At 32.6% G+C, this 17,955-nt stretch overlaps 1 protein-coding gene across 1 annotated transcript in view; it reads left to right on the top strand.

The window, feature by feature from the left end:
• Nucleotides 1–17,955, top strand: part of LOC145307371 (uncharacterized) — an 86,117-nt gene that overhangs the window by 64,045 nt on the left and 4,117 nt on the right. Inside the window, exons 16-27 of the mRNA XM_080149755.1 lie at nucleotides 8,218–8,316; nucleotides 8,488–8,586; nucleotides 8,758–8,856; nucleotides 9,024–9,122; nucleotides 9,294–9,392; nucleotides 10,445–10,543; nucleotides 10,614–10,712; nucleotides 10,909–11,007; nucleotides 11,204–11,302; nucleotides 11,474–11,572; nucleotides 11,744–11,842; nucleotides 13,873–13,971. Of these exons, the coding sequence (XP_080005881.1) occupies nucleotides 8,218–8,316; nucleotides 8,488–8,586; nucleotides 8,758–8,856; nucleotides 9,024–9,122; nucleotides 9,294–9,392; nucleotides 10,445–10,543; nucleotides 10,614–10,712; nucleotides 10,909–11,007; nucleotides 11,204–11,302; nucleotides 11,474–11,572; nucleotides 11,744–11,842; nucleotides 13,873–13,971 (1,188 nt within the window). The remainder of the gene's footprint in view (nucleotides 1–8,217; nucleotides 8,317–8,487; nucleotides 8,587–8,757; nucleotides 8,857–9,023; nucleotides 9,123–9,293; nucleotides 9,393–10,444; nucleotides 10,544–10,613; nucleotides 10,713–10,908; nucleotides 11,008–11,203; nucleotides 11,303–11,473; nucleotides 11,573–11,743; nucleotides 11,843–13,872; nucleotides 13,972–17,955) is intronic.

Here is a 17,955-nt window from a genome sequence, read left to right as displayed (position 1 = left end):
GATACATCTTTATACTAGAATATTTATTCTCTAGGTACGTCATTGCACATTCTATAAAGGATGCCACTGTTGAAAGTACTGTTAAGGTACTACTGGAACAAGTGATTCCAACTTATGGCTTATTTAGGTCGTTAAGAAGTGATAGGGGGACTAATTTTACAGGCGAGGTTTTTCGGATAGTTATGGAAGAGTTGGGAGTGGATACAAAACTTATTCCTCCACGTAATCCAAATAGCAACCCCTGTGAAAGATATAATCAAAGTATTTATGCAGGTTTAAGATCTGATGACCGCTTTGATTGTAAGGATTGGGCAAAGAAATTGGCACTCACAACCTTTGGAATTAACGCATCGAAGTCCTGCAGGACTGGGCATACGCCATTTTATCTAATATTTAAAAGACAACCTACCTTAAGTCTTGATTTTTTCTCCCCAATCTTGAAAAAAGGACAGGATATTGAAAATATATCGAAAATATATTTAGAATTTCAAAACAAATCTAGAAAAGCCTCACAACCATTGTTCATTAACCCTTACAGATCGGCCCCTATTCCCACCTTAATAGATTGGGGGGGGGGGGGTCATATTGACCCCCCCCTCTATCTCGGCTTCTGTTACAGATAAAGACGTAAAATTTTTTTCTGGTGGTTCATGTGTATTTTTAGAGAAAATTACTTTTTCTAGTCATAGCGGTCAGGCCGCTCCTTAGCCGCTTTTTAGCGGCCAGCCGCTAAATTTTAAAACAGCTGTATAGCGGCCAATTTTGCAGCTAGGATGACCAAATTTTAGGACAAACTTTTATTTTTCATAACAAAAAAAATACTTTTTTTGATCATCGCCAAAAAACGGCAAATAACGGAAACCGCCATTTTTGGCGGTTACAGCGGTAAAACGGCGGTTGGCGGCGCCAATTAATATTTTTATCTGTTTATTATTGCTCAAGGATTTACCAAAAAAATGAATAGGTCTCTAGCTGTAATAGAAGCCACGATATTCATGATATATGTCTGTAGTAAAAGCCGGACAAAAATCAGTCATAAAGTCGGTCAGGGTGCGGTCAAACAGTCATAACACCACTTTTCGGTTAAGGTCATTGATATTCCCACCTTAATAGATTGGGGGGGGGGGGTCATATTGACCCCCCCCTCTATCTCGGCTTCTGTTACAGATAAAGACGTAAAATTTTTTTCTGGTGGTTCATGTGTATTTTTAGAGAAAATTACTTTTTCTAGTCATAGCGGTCAGGCCGCTCCTTAGCCGCTTTTTAGCGGCCAGCCGCTAAATTTTAAAACAGCTGTATAGCGGCCAATTTTGCAGCTAGGATGACCAAATTTTAGGACAAACTTTTATTTTTCATAACAAAAAAAATACTTTTTTTGATCATCGCCAAAAAACGGCAAATAACGGAAACCGCCATTTTTGGCGGTTACGGCGGTAAAACGGCGGTTGGCGGCGCCAATTAATATTTTTATCTGTTTATTATTGCTCAAGGATTTACCAAAAAAATGAATAGGTCTCTAGCTGTAATAGAAGCCACGATATTCATGATATATGTCTGTAGTAAAAGCCGGACAAAAATCAGTCATAAAGTCGGTCAGGGTGCGGTCAAACAGTCATAACACCACTTTTCGGTTAAGGTCATTGATATCTCAGTATTCACCAAAAAATTTTAGGTTTCTACCATATATACAAAGTCATAATGTAGAAATTAAGATTTATTTAGAATTTTTTTTAAATTTTGGTGCTACCCAACCGACTTTGACCGGACACCACGACCGACACAGACCAGATATCCTAATAAAATCAACTCTTGCCGACGTATAATTACTAAACTTAAAAAGTCATGAAGTCACAACTCTCTATCTTACCTACAAAAAAAATGACATTGAAAAAATAGAGGGGGGGGGGTCAATATGACCCCCCCCCCGATCTGTAAGGGTTAATGATACTTGTTTCGCTTTTGGGTCAAATCCGATTAAAACAAATCAGGTTGCCAGCCGTGACAAAATTAGGAAAATCAACTCAAAAGTTGAAATCTTTGGGGAAACAATTTCATTTAACGTTTATCCGATCGAAGAAATCGTGCCGTCTGAGGAAATTACATTGTCCATCGACAACACAATTGATAACGATAAGGTTCAGTCTAACACGGAAAATATGAACAACTTTACACACCTAGATAGAGAGGGGGATGATTTTATTGAAATAAACCCCAAACAAGGTATGGAAAGGTATGAAGGGGGAGGGGAAATAGTGGATAAAAATAGCCAAATAATACCTGACATACTGCAATCCAGCAATTTGGAACAGCCAAATCCGGAAACACCGACCAGTCCCAGCCCCCTGGTAGAGGACAGCTTCCTAAGTAAGACAATTTCGACCGAATCCTCTTTCTTTTATCAACAGCCACAAAAATCCAGCCCTGAAAAATTAATTAATATTAATAAACAGAGCATCGTACCTAGGTACATATTAGACGAAGAAAGAAAAACCAGATCACAAGGGGGGGACAACAAAATACATGTGCAAATCGCTTTGCGCAATCCAATTAAAAGGAAAAAATAACTATATATACATTACTAAAACTATCTGGTAGACTGTACATATTTAGTATTTAAAATGTATATATATATATGTACGTATATATTACATAATTTTACAAATAAAAAGCTGTAAATGAATATGACAAGATTAACATTTTTTAGAATAAATAGGACAGAACAAAAATAAAATGCAGCCTCATATGTTGAAACAACCTGGATATCAAGGCATTTTTATTTGGGATATACTGGGTTTAGCAATGATTATAGTAAATCTGGAAGCATCTGAAATAGTTCAGGTGGATGCTACCCAATGTATTGCAGATAAAATTCCGCGCCTAAAAATCTCCCAAGGCGCAGCATTTTTTAATGTTTTGAATATCGAACAAAAGCAATTTCACCTGCTGCAAAAGGTGGACAAAAAAATTATACCTGGTATACGTTGTGCCTTTCCGCAGTAGTACACACTTCTCTTACTGCGGCCGTTACTTCCATGTTCAGACTGCAGCGCCAGTTCTCGTTGAAATTCTGCGGCTATTATCTTACGAAGATTGCCAGGGGATGTTTGACACTAAAATATTAAATTATGAGGGAGTAACAATGTCAGTCTATGACCATCAAATGTCCTATACCAGGATTATCGTTAACAGAAGTTTAACTTACCCTAATGACCTACTTAACGGCATCGACCCCACATGTGAAGGTCATGGTGTAATAATTAACAAAGTTTTTATTCCCAATACATTTGACGAAAAACAAATAGGGGTACAAGCTGAACCCATTGAATTATTACAAACTTATTCTGGTTGTTACCTGGAAAGTCATTGGGTAGAATCCGACTGCCTTGACCATAATTTAAGGCTGGGTTATGACCGCATTATTTCTAATTCTAAGTCTGAAAATACAAAAAAATACTTTTCTCACTGGAGAACAATAGATATTTTCAATATATCTTTGTTTACATTTGAAGGTGAAAAACAGGATGACCAAAAATATTTAGTAATGGATCCCCAACTCACCTTAGCCCTGGAAATCAAAAATAAAAGTCATTTTCAAGATTTAATTCCAGAGTTGTATTATTTTCACACCAATATTGATAACCTAATGATATGGTTTACAACTCAGTGAAACCATACTTTCCGTTACTGAGTGCTAAAGAAAAAGATGATATGATGCCTTTAAAAATATCATACTCATATCAGCAGTATAGTAAATTGATTTTTCCAGGGCAACATTGCTTACAAAGTCATTTTTTGTCCAAAAGTAACAATCAAATACTTGTTGATCATTAATATTAATCTTGTATCGCTAACTGCTCTATACTGAGACACGTCTGTCTGTGAATCAACTATACGTCAGTACCAACAGATTTTGTTATGTTGAAGAAGTTTAGAAACCAAACATTACTGAATATTGTAAAAGTAATAAATTTATTCCCATAACTGAAAAGACATGTTATTTTTTCCCATTTTTGTATATATTAATTGCTAACTGACTTGATTTAATTTCTAATTTAATACCATCTTGTGTTTAGGATTAAAATAAAAGCCTTGCTTTAATTATTGTACATCCATATATAACAGATTTATATACAAATTTATTCAAAGAATAGAATTTGTGTGCTCTATATCTTATTCCATTCAATTAGATATAATCTAAGCAAGAATTTTACCCCAAAATAAAAAAAAACCTTAATATCTGTAAAAACTTTCTCAATCAATAGTAAAAACTTTAAAATCCCCCAATTATGTGGATGCCTATTTGTATTTTTAGCTATGTAGTATGATTCTGAAAGTGTCAGAGTATATCTTTAGGTTTACCTTTTAAGAATAGGTTAAAGAAAGTTAAATTTTTTAAATGACTTACTTTTGAATTAGCCTTGATAATTACATCCTTCACTTTTAATTACTTCTCTGAGCTCTTGGTTCAATCACTTATCCCCAATCTAAAAAAAAACTTTCCACATTTTCTTCACCCTTAAAAGTCTTTTTATTTCACCACCTTATTTGGTAGAAGGGAGGGCCAGGGGAAAGGGGGTGTTGAATGCTCCATCCTGTTATCTCAGCTAATATTAGAGATAAAAAGCTTGGACTTTATCTCAACAATTTTTAATACACTAGTGGCTTCGCCCCTAGCCTCTAGGGGCTTCGCCCCATGAGGTAATGGAAAGTCAACCCTCCAGAATAATTTTATAGTTATATTTTCAAAAAAGTTATTCTTTGCCGAATTACTCTTTGGTAAAATTAAACCCAGGTTGTGCGCCGTATGCACAAAAATTTCAATTCGTAAAAATTAAACCCAGGTTGTTCACCGTATATCTCGTACGGGGTGAGCATAAGCGAGTACCCTGTATGCGGCACAAGCTCTGATAGTCCCACTAATTGGACCACATATACACAAAAATTGAAAACTCTCCTCTGTAAATTTTATTTAATACCTATAATTGCAACAACTTTTTAAAGATGTCAATTTTTAAAAGTACAAAAAGCCCAAAAAAATTTTTTGGTTAATTTTTTTTTTTGGGGGGGGGAGGGTTCATGGGGGGCTTCGCCCCATGGTGCAGTGGGGTATCCCCAACCCAATTACTGGTTTTTGTTTACAAAAATAAAAATAAAATAAAAAATTTGGAAATAGGGATTTTTTTATTTTTAGGGGTGTTTGGGTGTCCCACCTTCCTAAAATATAGCCTAAAACCACCAGAGGACCAGTAGGTATATTCCCAGAAGAGTAGAGCCCAATTTGTTCAGCAGTTACTGAGATTTTACAAAAAATGTAAAAAAAAAATCGGGGGGGGGAGTGGTTTTTTTAGTTTTTTGGGGGGTTGGGGGTGTCCCACCCCCCAGGAAAATAGCTTAAAACTATCGCAGGACCAGTAGGTATAATCCCTGAAGAGTAGAGCCCAATCGGTTCAGCGGTTACTGAGATCTTAAGCTTCAGACGGACAGACAGACGGACAGACGGTCAGACAGATAGACATCAAGCTACTTTGTAATATAGATGAATATGTCTTTATACAAAATGAATAATATCTGATATCATTAATTAGTCATATTTATGATTTCAAAATATATTTTATTAATATATTGATTGCTAGATATGAAACAATGCTTTGTTTTTTAAAATGTAGTTTAGAGAAGCATTTTCTGAGATAAGCATTTTTCGAGATAGGCGTTAAATAAGATTATGACACATAATTAATGGTCCCAAGAATAACTCAATTTTAAATTTCCAATTATGATATTATCAATTGCCTTTATGTAACTTGTTCAGTGGTTATATTACATTTTATCATACATATACAAAGCAATTAACTGATAACGTCATATATCTGAAGCCATGTAGATATGTAGATATTTATATAAATTTTTAAATAAATGAAAAAATGAATATCCAGGTACCATTATCAGTGATATTCTTTTCCATATATGGCTTTATTTCTGTGACCATCAGGAGAAAATTTTAATCTATCCGTAGATAGCAATTTCAACATTTTTTGGTTAGTTTAATAGGGTACATAACAAAAGCTTTTGTTTTACTTTAAATTTGCAAGTAAACCCCCCAAAAACCCCCAAAAACAAAAAAACCCCACCCCCTCAAAAACTTTATTTACATTTTTTGTAAAACTCAGCAACTATGGATCAAATTGGGCTTTACCCTTCTGGGAATATACCTACTGGTCCTCTGGTGGTTTTAAGCTGTTTTCTTAGGGGGGTAGGAACCCAACCCCCTCTCCCCCATAAAATTAAAAAATCCCCACTTTAAAAATTTTTAATTTTAAAATTTTTGTAAACAAAAACAAGAAATTTTGAGGGGGGAACCCCACTGCAACATGGGGCGAAGCCCCCATGAAACCCCCCCCCCCCCCCAAAGAAAAAAAAATTAAATGCGAACAACCTAGGTTTAATTTTACAAATTGAAATTTCACAACCTGGGTTTAATTTTACCACAGAGTAATTAAACAACTTTTTTGAATAATTCTATTTAAGAGGGTTGAGTTACCATTACTTTATAGGGCAAAGCCCCTAGAGGATAGGGCGAAACCGCTAGTACTCAAAATTATACTTTTCTATACAGCCACATATAACCGGACTTTTTCTAAATTGTAAACAAATGAATATAAAAATGTCAATTCTAAAGATTTTATTAACTTTTAAAAATTGGGAAGTAAACTAGGTATATGAATATTAGTTCATTGAATAAAATTGCCACCATCATCAATCACCGCCTCTACCTGCCTCCTCAACTGCCAGCAGACCCAGGTCAGAATGTACCTGTCCAAGCTGGCGAAGTTCTCCTTGATAGTGGCAATGAGTGGGGTCTTTTTGTTATGGGTAAATCTATTGATACATGCTTCAATGTAGCCCCTGGCTCAAAAGTCAATTGAATTAAGATTGGGCTGCTGGGAGGCCCCATTTCCTTAGGAACGTGAGTAACCGCAGGATCCAGATTCACCCAACTTTCAAGCTATAATTTGACACGAATGATGTTTTATACCTTTCTGGAAATGGTATAAAGATTCAGCTAGGGTTGTCAGCGCAATCCATAGTCTAAAATGAGTTTTTAGGTTCCATATGGGTCTCTAACGTTGAGAACCAAGAAATTTTCACGATTTTTGATGTTTTTGTCATCTCTAAATCTGCCACATTTCTCTTTACCAAAGTACTACATCCAAGCCATTTTAGATAGAGAGAAAAATTTTATTCTAGTGTCTTACTTATGTATCTAACAATATCCCCAGCAAGTTTCATTACTCTACCTCATCTACAGATGGGCTGAGGTCTGATTTAGTGGGATCCAGATTAAACCACCGGCGCATTTCGAATCTGCCTTGTTGAACATAAGTGCGGCCAGCTCGGAATACGAAGTGCTAAAAGGTCATTTCCTAAGCTTTAAGTGGGGTCAAACATCCTGATTGGTCAAGTAGTTTTGACACTATGGCCGTTAAAAAAAAGTCCGTTTATATTTGGTGCACCCTGTATATATTTCTCTGTGTATCTATAATTCTACTGTCTATAATACAAAGTAGCTTCATGTCTGTCCATCCGTTCCTCTGTCTGTCAATCTGTCCCTTAAGATCTCAGTAACCACTGAACCGATCAGATTTTACTATTCAGGGTATATACCTGTTGGTCCTGTGGTGGTTTTAGGCTATTTTCTTGGGGGGTGGGACAACAAAAACTAAAAAAAACCATTACCCCTAAAAAATTAATTTATATTTTTTGTAAAATCCCAGAAACTGCTGATCAAATTGGGCTCTACCCTTCTGGGAATATACCTTCTGGTCCTCTGGTGGTTTTATGCTATTTTCTTAGGGGGTGCGGCACCCCAACCACCCAAAAATAAAAATCTCCACTTCCAAAATTTGAAATTTTGAAAACAAAAACCAGTAATTGGGGTGTGGGAACCCCATTGCGACATGGGGCAATGCCCCCAGGAATCCCCAGCCAAAATAATTTGGAAAATTTTAATTTTTGTGTATGCGAACAACCTGGGTTTCATTTTTACCAATTGAAATTTTTATGCTTTCAACGCACAACCTAGGTTTAATTTCACCACAGACTAATTAAACGAAGAATAACTTTTAAGAATATTTCTATTTAGGAGGGTTGACTAAAGAGGCTAGGGGCCAAGCTAGTAAACTATATAATATATAATAAATCTCATATATTTATATCTAGGATTGACCAGTCTTATCTGGGCAGCAGAGTGGGGACATACTGATGTTGTGAAGCTCTTATTACAACATGGAGCTGATATCAACGCCACGGCTAATAGTGGTTAGTTACATAATATTATTATAATTCTATATTTTCATCACATATATCTATTTATCTATCTTACTATACATACATTACAAAATTATACTATTCTATATATAGCTCTCTGTGTATCTCTAATTCTACTCTAAACTACACAATATATAATAAATCTAATATATTCATATCTAGGATGGACAAGTCTTATCTGGGCAGCAAGGAATGGACGTACTGATGTTGTGCAGGTCTTATTAGAACATGGAGCTGATATCAACGCCAAGGATAATATTGGTTAGTTACATAATATTATTATAATACTATATTTCTATCACATATATCTATCTATCTATCTTACTATACATATATTACAAAATTATACTTTTCTATATTTATTTCCCTGTGCATCTGTAATTCTACTCTAAACTACACAATATATAATAAATCTAATATATTCATATCTAGAAAGGACAAGTCTTATCTGGGCAGCAGGGGAGGGACACACTGATGTTGTGCAGGTCTTATTAGAACATGGAGCTGATATCAACGCCAAGAATAATTATGGTTAGTTACATAATATTATTATAATACTATATTTCCATCACATATATCTATTCATCTATCTATACATATATTACAAAATTGTACTTTTCTATATTTATTTCCCTGTGCATCTGTAATTCTACTCTAAACTACACAATATATAATAAATCTAATATATTTATATCTAGGACGGACCAATCTTATATATGCAGCAAGGAATGGACGTACTGATGTTGTGCAGGTCTTATTAGAACATGGAGCTGATATCAACGCCAAGGATAATTATGGTTAGTTACATAATATTATTATAATACTATATTTCTATCACATATATCTATTTATCTATCTTACTATACATATATTACAAAATTATATTTTTCTATATATATTTCCCTGTGTATCTCTAACTCTACTCTAAACTACTCAATATATACTAAATCTAATATATTTATATATAGGAAGTACCAGTCTTATCTGGGCAGCAAGGAATGGAAAGACTGAGGTTGTGCAGGTCTTATTGGAACAGAAAGCTGATATCAAAGCCAAGGATAATTATGGTTAGTTACATTAACCCTTAACGGTCGGGGGGGGGGCGTTGAACGCCCCCCCATCCGGTTTTTTCTATCTCATTTTCTGTGTGTGAAAGATAAAGAGCCCAGACTGCTTGACTTTTTAAGTATGGGTATGACACACAACTGAGAGTTGGAATTTTTTGAATATCTCCATCCTGGCGGGCACAGGATGCCAGCAAACCTGGCAGGGTCATCCAGGTAAAGAGCAAAATTTTTTTTTGACTAAAACAAAGCATTTTATCATACCAAAATACTAAAAAATCCTCTAGTAGTACATCCTTATATGAAATACAGGTGATCAAGTCACTTTCAGGTTCCAGGTATGATCCTGCAGGTCCTGATCCTCCAGATCTCCAGAAATCTTTAAAAGGCTCCTGTGGCCGCAATTTTTGACTTAGAGACTTCAAATTTTAAACTTAAGCTTTTCTTACATGTCTACATAACTTATTAAAATTTCATGAAGATCCGCCGCCGTTTTCCCGCCGACCGCCGACTGCGGCGGCTTGCAGCTGCCAAGTACAGCTGCGGCCGCTGAAATTTATATTTTGATATTTCTAATGTAAAATTTACATAAAAATAAACATTTTCTGGAAAAAAATTTTTCTTCTAGCTTCAAAAATAAGAAAATTACAGCCGTTTGAAATTTTTAAATAAAAAAAGACCTAAAAACAAAAGTTGTTAAATAAAAGGGTGAAGGAAGCGAAAATTGACTTAGACTTATAAAAGGTCGGAAATTCATTATCAAACAGGGGACTTGCACAAAAAAATTTAGCCCTCTAGCTCTAATAGGAACTGAGATAATTAGGGGGGGCGTTGAACGCCCCCCCCCCGATCGATTAAGGTGCGGCAAGGGGCCCGACTGTAAAGGGTTAATATTATTATAATACTATATTTCCATCATATATATTTATATCTATATCTATCTCACTATACATATATTACAAAATTATATTATTCTATATATAGCTCTCTGTATATCTATAACTCTACTCTAAACTATATACACAATATAATAAATCTAATATATTTATATCTAGGATGGTCAAGTCTTATGTGGGCAGCATGGAATGGAAATACTGAGGTTGTGGATCTCTTACTACAACGTGGAGCTGACATCAACGCCAAGGATAATGATGGTTAGCTACATAATATTATTGTAATACTATATTTTCATCATATATATCCATCTAATATATTTATATCTAGGATGGTCAAGTCTTATGCGGGCAGCAAGGTATGGAAAAACTGAAGTTGTGAAGCTCTTAATACAACATGGAGCTGACATCTACGCCAAGGATAATAATGGTTAGTTACATAATATTATTATTATACTGTATTCACATAATATTATTATAACACTATATTTCCATCATATATATTTATACCTATCTTTCTATACATATATTACAAAATTATACTATTCTATATATAGCTCCCTGTGTATCTATAATTCTATTCTAAACTACACAATACATAATAAATCTAATATATTCATATCTAGAAGATACAAGTCTTATGTTGGCTGCAGAGAATGGACATTCTGAAATTGTGAAGCTCTTAATACAACATGGAGCTGACATCTACGCCAAGGATAATAATGGTTAGTTACATAATATTATTATTATACTGTATTCACATAATATTATTATAACACTATATTTCCATCATATATATTTATACCTATCTTTCTATACATATATTACAAAATTATACTATTCTATATATATTTCTCTGTGTATCTGTAATTCTACTCTAAACTACACAATATATAATAAATCTAATATATTCATATATAGGATATACAAGTCTTATGAGGGCAGCATGGAATGAACACTCTGATGTTGTGAAGCTCTTAGTAGAACATGGAGCTGATATCAACGCCACGGCTAATAGTGGTTAGTTACATAATATTATTATAATAATATATTTCCATCACATATATCTATCTATCTATCTTACTATACATATATTACAAAATTATACTTTTCTATATATAACTCTCTGTGTATCTATATTTCTACTCTAAACTACACAAAATATAATAAATCTAATATATTTATATCTAGGAGGGACAAGTCTTATGTATGCAGCATGGTATGGACACTCTGATGTTGTGCAGGTCTTAGTAGAACATGGAGCTGATATCAACGCCACGACTAATAGTGGTTAGTTACATAATATTATTATAATACTATATTTCCATCATATATATCTATCTATCTATCTTACTATACATATATTATAGAATTATACTTTTCTATATATAACTCCATATGTATCTATATTTCTACTCTAAACTAAACAATATATAATAAATCTAATATATTTATATCTAGGAGGGACAAGTCTTATGTATGCAGCATGGAGTGGACACTCTGATGTTGTGCAGCTCTTATTAGAACATAAAGCTGATATCAACACCAAGGATAATAATGGTTAGTTACATAATATTATAATTCAATCACGTATATCTATCTATAAACCTAGTTATCTATCTATCTATCTATCTATCTATCTATCTATCTATCTATCTATCTATCTATCTATCTATCTATCTATCTATCTATCTATCTATCTATCTATCTATCTATCTATCTATCTATCTATCTATCTATCTATCTATCTATCTATCTATCTATCTATCTATCTATCTATCTATCTATCTATCTATCTATCTATCTATCTATCTATCTATCTATCTATCTATCTATCTATCTATCTATCTATCTATCTATCTATCTATCTATCTATCTATCTATCTATCTATCTATCTATCTATCTATCTATCTATCTATCTATCTATCTATCTATCTATCTATCTATCTATCTATCTATCTATCTATCTATCTATCTATCTATCTATCTATCTATCTATCTATCTATCTATCTATCTATCTATCTATCTATCTATCTATCTATCTATCTATCTATCTTTCTGTCTGTTTATCTATCTATCTAATTTTCTATTGTATATCTATAACATATGTATTTATAACCGTGAATTTTGGGAGGATATTTCTATTTATATTACTATGAATTTAAAACAATGACAATCTCTATGGAAATTTTACATTGTGTGGGGTAAAATATATTTTGTTTCCTTTTATTTAACAATCTTTATTTTCCTATTTTTGAAATTAGAAGAACAATTTTTTATTTTAAAATAAATTTCTAAGTGATTATCCCCTGTCAAACCCTTGTGCTTACCACTGAGAAAGATATTTCTATTATATACAGGGTGAGTCAGAAAAAACTGAGTTTTTGATTTTCAGAAACAACCAGAAGGAATACAGAAAAAATAATTATATGTCCTTGTTCTCTGTACAAAAGCACATCAAACTTGTAAAAGGTGTTTTTCATTATCTCTAAAAATGTGGCCTCTATGATAGGCGTATGGTGTCAAAAAATGCCTTGTGTGAAAAATGTTGATCAAGAAAAATTGAAATAACTCATCTATTTTGTATAAAAAAATCTTAAAATTTCAATATTTATCTAGAAAAAGGTCTAACAAAAGTACTTTAATGAGTTTTAAAGGTAAAATGCTTTTTGACTTCCTCACAAAAGCATTTTTAGTATACTGCAATTTGTCATTTTTTCGTATTTCTTGATTTTGATGCATGTGGTTTAAAAGAATCTTCTATAATAACATAGCTTATAGTAAAAAGAAAAAAAACCTTTTTATTTGACAAAAAAATCTCTTAAGATAAAAAAGTTATCAAGGTTTGAATTTTTAAAATAAAAATGCCTTTTGGAACCATACCCTATTTAAATGAAGTTATTATTTACACACAAGTATAATTTGTCAAAAGGGGGCGGAGATTTTGGAGATTAAATCTAGTCTTCCACCAAATTTAGAGGAAATTCAGGGGGAGGAATTTAGGTAACAAGATGAAATATTTCCGGTCATGAGCTGGTTTTCCGGTCATGGGGTATTAAATCTTAACAATAGATTACAACAAAACGTTTGATTTATAATGTGATAATTTAATTCAAATAAATTGTATTTTTAAGATGTTAAATATTTACAATCTGTTGAATAAAAATTTTAAAAATCAAAAAATTATGTTGTTTATCTTTTTAGAATGGTAGACATTTTATATTATAAATAAATCTACCTAAAAAGTACCAAATATTGGCCGAAAAAGTCATCACACACACTTTTTGAAATCTTTATGCTCTAAAAAGCGCCGTTGTTTTCAGAGATATTCAAAAACACCTTTTCTAAGTTTAATGTATATTTTTATAGAGAACAAGAACCTATAATTGTTTTTTCCCTATTCATACTGGTTGTTAGAAAATCGGAAAACTCAGTTTTTTTTGACTCACCTTAAAGAGCCATAAATAGACTTTAGATTATTTAGATTCAATATTATCTTCTTAACTTTTATTCTTTAATGCCCCATTTGTATTGCAAGATTTGATTTATAACCACATAATTTTTATATACATATCTAATAATTTCTAGCTAAAACAGCACTGGACTTTGCCCTTGAGCAATCTTGGTGGGACCCTGAAGAAAAGAAAAGAAGAAAAGCTAAAGTAGCAGAAATACTTAGGGGAGATGGTAAGCTTAATTAATCTATAAATATAATTTGATTATTCTTATTTAGTATTATGTGTCTGTCTATCTAAATTTCGAGGAATAGGAAACTGTCCCAATTTTGTATAACTTTTACGGAACAAGTTCCAATTACGTCATATTTTTCTTTCCCGAAAAAGGGAGGGGGGGAAGAAAATCTCTTCAAAAGAGATGGGGAAAACCCCCTTTTCTCCCATCTCTTTTTTCTTCCCCCCTTCCCTTTTTTTTCTTTCCTCCTTCTCTTTTTCGGGAAAGAAAAATATGACGTAATTGGAACTTGTTCTGTAAAAGTTATACAAAATTGGGACAGTTTCCTATTCCTCTAAATTTCAGAAAATAAAAAAAAAACATTTTGATCTGTAAGTAAATGATCACAAAAAAAGAAAAGAAACAAAATACAATAATATTATTCTATTATGTAGCAGGTGCATTATTTGCCAAATGTACCACTTTTCTGCACTACCTCTCCGATTTTGTTAATACTCTATATTTTAGTCCGTTGGGTGATTCAAGGATGTTGGATGGCCAAAAAAAAGTTTCAGAGTCCCTGGATGTCTAGATATCTAGCTATCTATGAAGGTGGGTAACAAAAATAAAAAAAACACCCATTTTTTCACAATTTTAAAAATTAATTTTTTCCTCAATCTTACATCCAACCTATACATTTTATACACCAAAATTATCGTTTATTCATGTAAAAAGCGCACATAATGCTATTTAGGCCAAAACTCTAATTTTACAGGGTGTCCAACAAAAAGTGTATATTGGATATCTAGCATAATACCCAAAATACCTGTCCGAAAAAAATCATTTTTTTTGCTTAAATCCTTTGTTTTATCTGTAGGCATATGTGGTATATAACGGTTCTGACCACCCGGGACTAAAAGGTTGTCAAATTTCACTTTGGGACACCCTGTAAATGTGATTTTTGCGTCTGTAGTGCTAAAACTTGGTCCAAATTGGCTATTTTTTTAAAATTACTATAATATTTGTCTTAGTATGTTTGACCATAGTGTTTTCTGATCAGATCAATATTTTCCTATTTTTTACACACCCTGTATTTTCAAAAAAAGAGAAAATTTTTTTTTGTTTTTTTAAAATTTTTTTTTCTATTTTTAAGTTACTTAAAACTGTCATATAGATACAGATTTGGACTAATAACAATAATATTTGCCTATTTTTCAAATTTTTACACTTTTGGACACCCTGTGCATGTTTTTAAAAAAATGATGGTTTTTGCCCATTTTTGGGGGAAGGAGTCGTTTTAGGGCCCTAGACTATTTCTTCATTTTTGTAGAACTTTTCATGACACATCATTTGTTGTTTATGCAAAAACCGAACCGTTTAGCCGTTATTCACCGCCAAAGGCGGAATTTTAGACGTCTTTTGCCGTTCCTGAGGTTCTAATGGGCATTTTTGGTAAGAAGACATAGATTTATCAAGATAACTGTGAAGTACTTTTATTTAGGCATTTTAATTTACTAAATTTCATGTGAAGTAAAATTTTTTGTGCAGTTAACCATTTTTCGTCGAGATGGATTTCAATTGTTAAAACAAGAAAATGAAGTGAACATAAATAATTGCTATAACATAAGTCATAAAAGAAACATAAATCATATGCATTCGAAATTACTTTTGACAAAAATCGGTTGGATATACAAAAAATTTTACTTCACATGAAATTTAGTAAATTAAAATGCCTAGATAAAAGTACTTCACAGTTATCTTGATAAATCAATGTCTTCTTACCAAAAATGCCCATTGGAACCTCGGGAACGGCAAAAGACGTCTAAAATTCCGCATTTGGCTGTGAATAATGGCTAAACGGTTCGGTTTTTGCGGTTTTTGCATAAACAACAAATGATGTGTCATGAAAAGTTCTACAAAAATGAAGAAATAGTCTAGGGCCCTAAAACAACTCCTTCCCCCCAAAAATGGGCAAAAACCATCATTTTTTTAAAAACATGCACAGGGTGTCCCAAAAGTGTAAAAATTTGAAAAATAGGCAAATATTATTGTTATTAGTCCAAATCTGTATCTATATGACAGTTTTAAGTAACTTAAAAATAGAAGAAAAAAAATTTAAAAAAAAACAAAAAAAAATTTTCTCTTTTTTTGAAAATACAGGGTGTCCAAAAAATAGGAAAATATTGATCTGATCAGAAAACACTATGGTCAAACATACTAAGACACATATTATAGTAATTTTAAAAAAATAGCCAATTTGGACCAAGTTTTAGCACTACAGACGCAAAAATCACATTTACAGGGTGTCCCAAAGTGAAATTTGACAACCTTTTAGTCCCGGGTGGTCAGAACCGTTATATACCACATATGCCCACAGATAAAACACAGGATTTAAGCAAAAAAAAAATATTTTTTTTTGATAGGTATTTTGGGTATTACGCTAGATATCCAAAATACACTTTTTGTTGGACACCCTGTAAAATTAGAATTTTTTCCTAAATAGCATTATGTGCGCTTTTTACATGAATAAACGATCATTTTGGTGTATAAAATGTATAGGTTGGATGTAAGATTGAGGAAAAAATTATTTTTTAAAATTGTGAAAAAATGGGTGTTTTATTAATTTTTGTTACCCACCTTCATAGATAGCTAGACATCCAGGGACTCTGAAACTTTTGTTTGGCCATCCAGCATCCCTGAATCACCCAACGGACCAAAATATAGAGTATTAACAAAATCGGAGAGGTAGTGCAGAAAAGTGATACATTTGGCAAATAATGCACCAGCAGTATATACAGTCAAAATATGTATTATATGAATTAATAGTCTATTAAAAGCATAAACATTTATATCAATAATACAAAGTAGTTTGATGTCCGTCTGTCCAAACGGACGTCCGTCCGTCCATCTAGTAAGGGATATGAAGGTTTATAGATTACTCTTTGAAGGTTAAAAATTAGGATCATTATTCTTAAACTCTAGTATCATATAAACAATAGAGATAAAATCAATCTTATTAGACGTTCACTCAAAGCCCAAAAATAATGGACTTAAAAGTGTATTAAACTGTATATAAGACATTTGCGAATATATTGATACCATTAATTTGCCTCTTAGATAGAAAAAAGTATGTATTTTTAATATTTTTCTCTTGCTTCAAATCAAATTTCAAATTTAAGTCACCAAAAATGCTAAACTAATTTTTGCTCTAGAAGAAACAATTTTTGGAGTTAGAAAGTGCTTAATACCTCATTTTAATCGCCTGGCATTGCTTTATAATATACAGCTAATCACTTGGTTGTTTATAGATTAGCTGACTAAAAAAACAAGGTTTTGTGATAAACCCACTTTTGTTGTTGCTCCATAAATGATATTTTTTTCCCCAATTTTTTTGGCTGTAAAGAAGCTTTATATATTCATATAACATCCACCTAAATTTGACTTTTGGTATTTTATTTATAACATCACCAGAGGGAATTGAATTTTGGAAAAAAAATATCAATTTATATTTTACACTGCTATGCATTGTTCTTGTTCTTGTTTCTAAAAAAAAATTTATATTATAAAAAAGAGAATTATTTAACGCTTCTATTGGTATGTTTATCATTTTTCTAGGCTAAATATAACTATAATTACACCATTTTAAAGTTAGACATCTTAACATATTAACACAATTATTAAATCGGTCTGTATTATTAAGCTGGCAACATTCCCATGGTTAATGTAGAAGAATTTACAGCTGAGGGAGAGCCCATTGCTGTACCAATTGTTTGACGATATAAATCTTTACCAAATTGAAAGAAATTGCAGCTGAATACTAGGTTCAGAAGTTGAAGTATTAGAGTTGCAGGAACAGCTAAATCTTTGCTTTTGGCAAGAGCTTCGGCCATAGCTCTGGTGGCATCCTCCTTGCAGATGTTTGTATACAGGGCAGTGACATCAACAGTTACAATAATAGCATCATCAGGTATTCCTCCCTCTGAATTTATTTCTTCACACATG

Source organism: Acartia tonsa, chromosome 15 (assembly GCF_053477335.1).
Source record: "Acartia tonsa isolate MP-2025a chromosome 15, ASM5347733v1, whole genome shotgun sequence".
NCBI classification, from domain to species: Eukaryota; Metazoa; Arthropoda; class Copepoda; order Calanoida; family Acartiidae; genus Acartia; species Acartia tonsa.
Note: the sequence above shows the minus strand (reverse complement) of the source record. Positions and strands in the feature narration are given on the sequence as shown.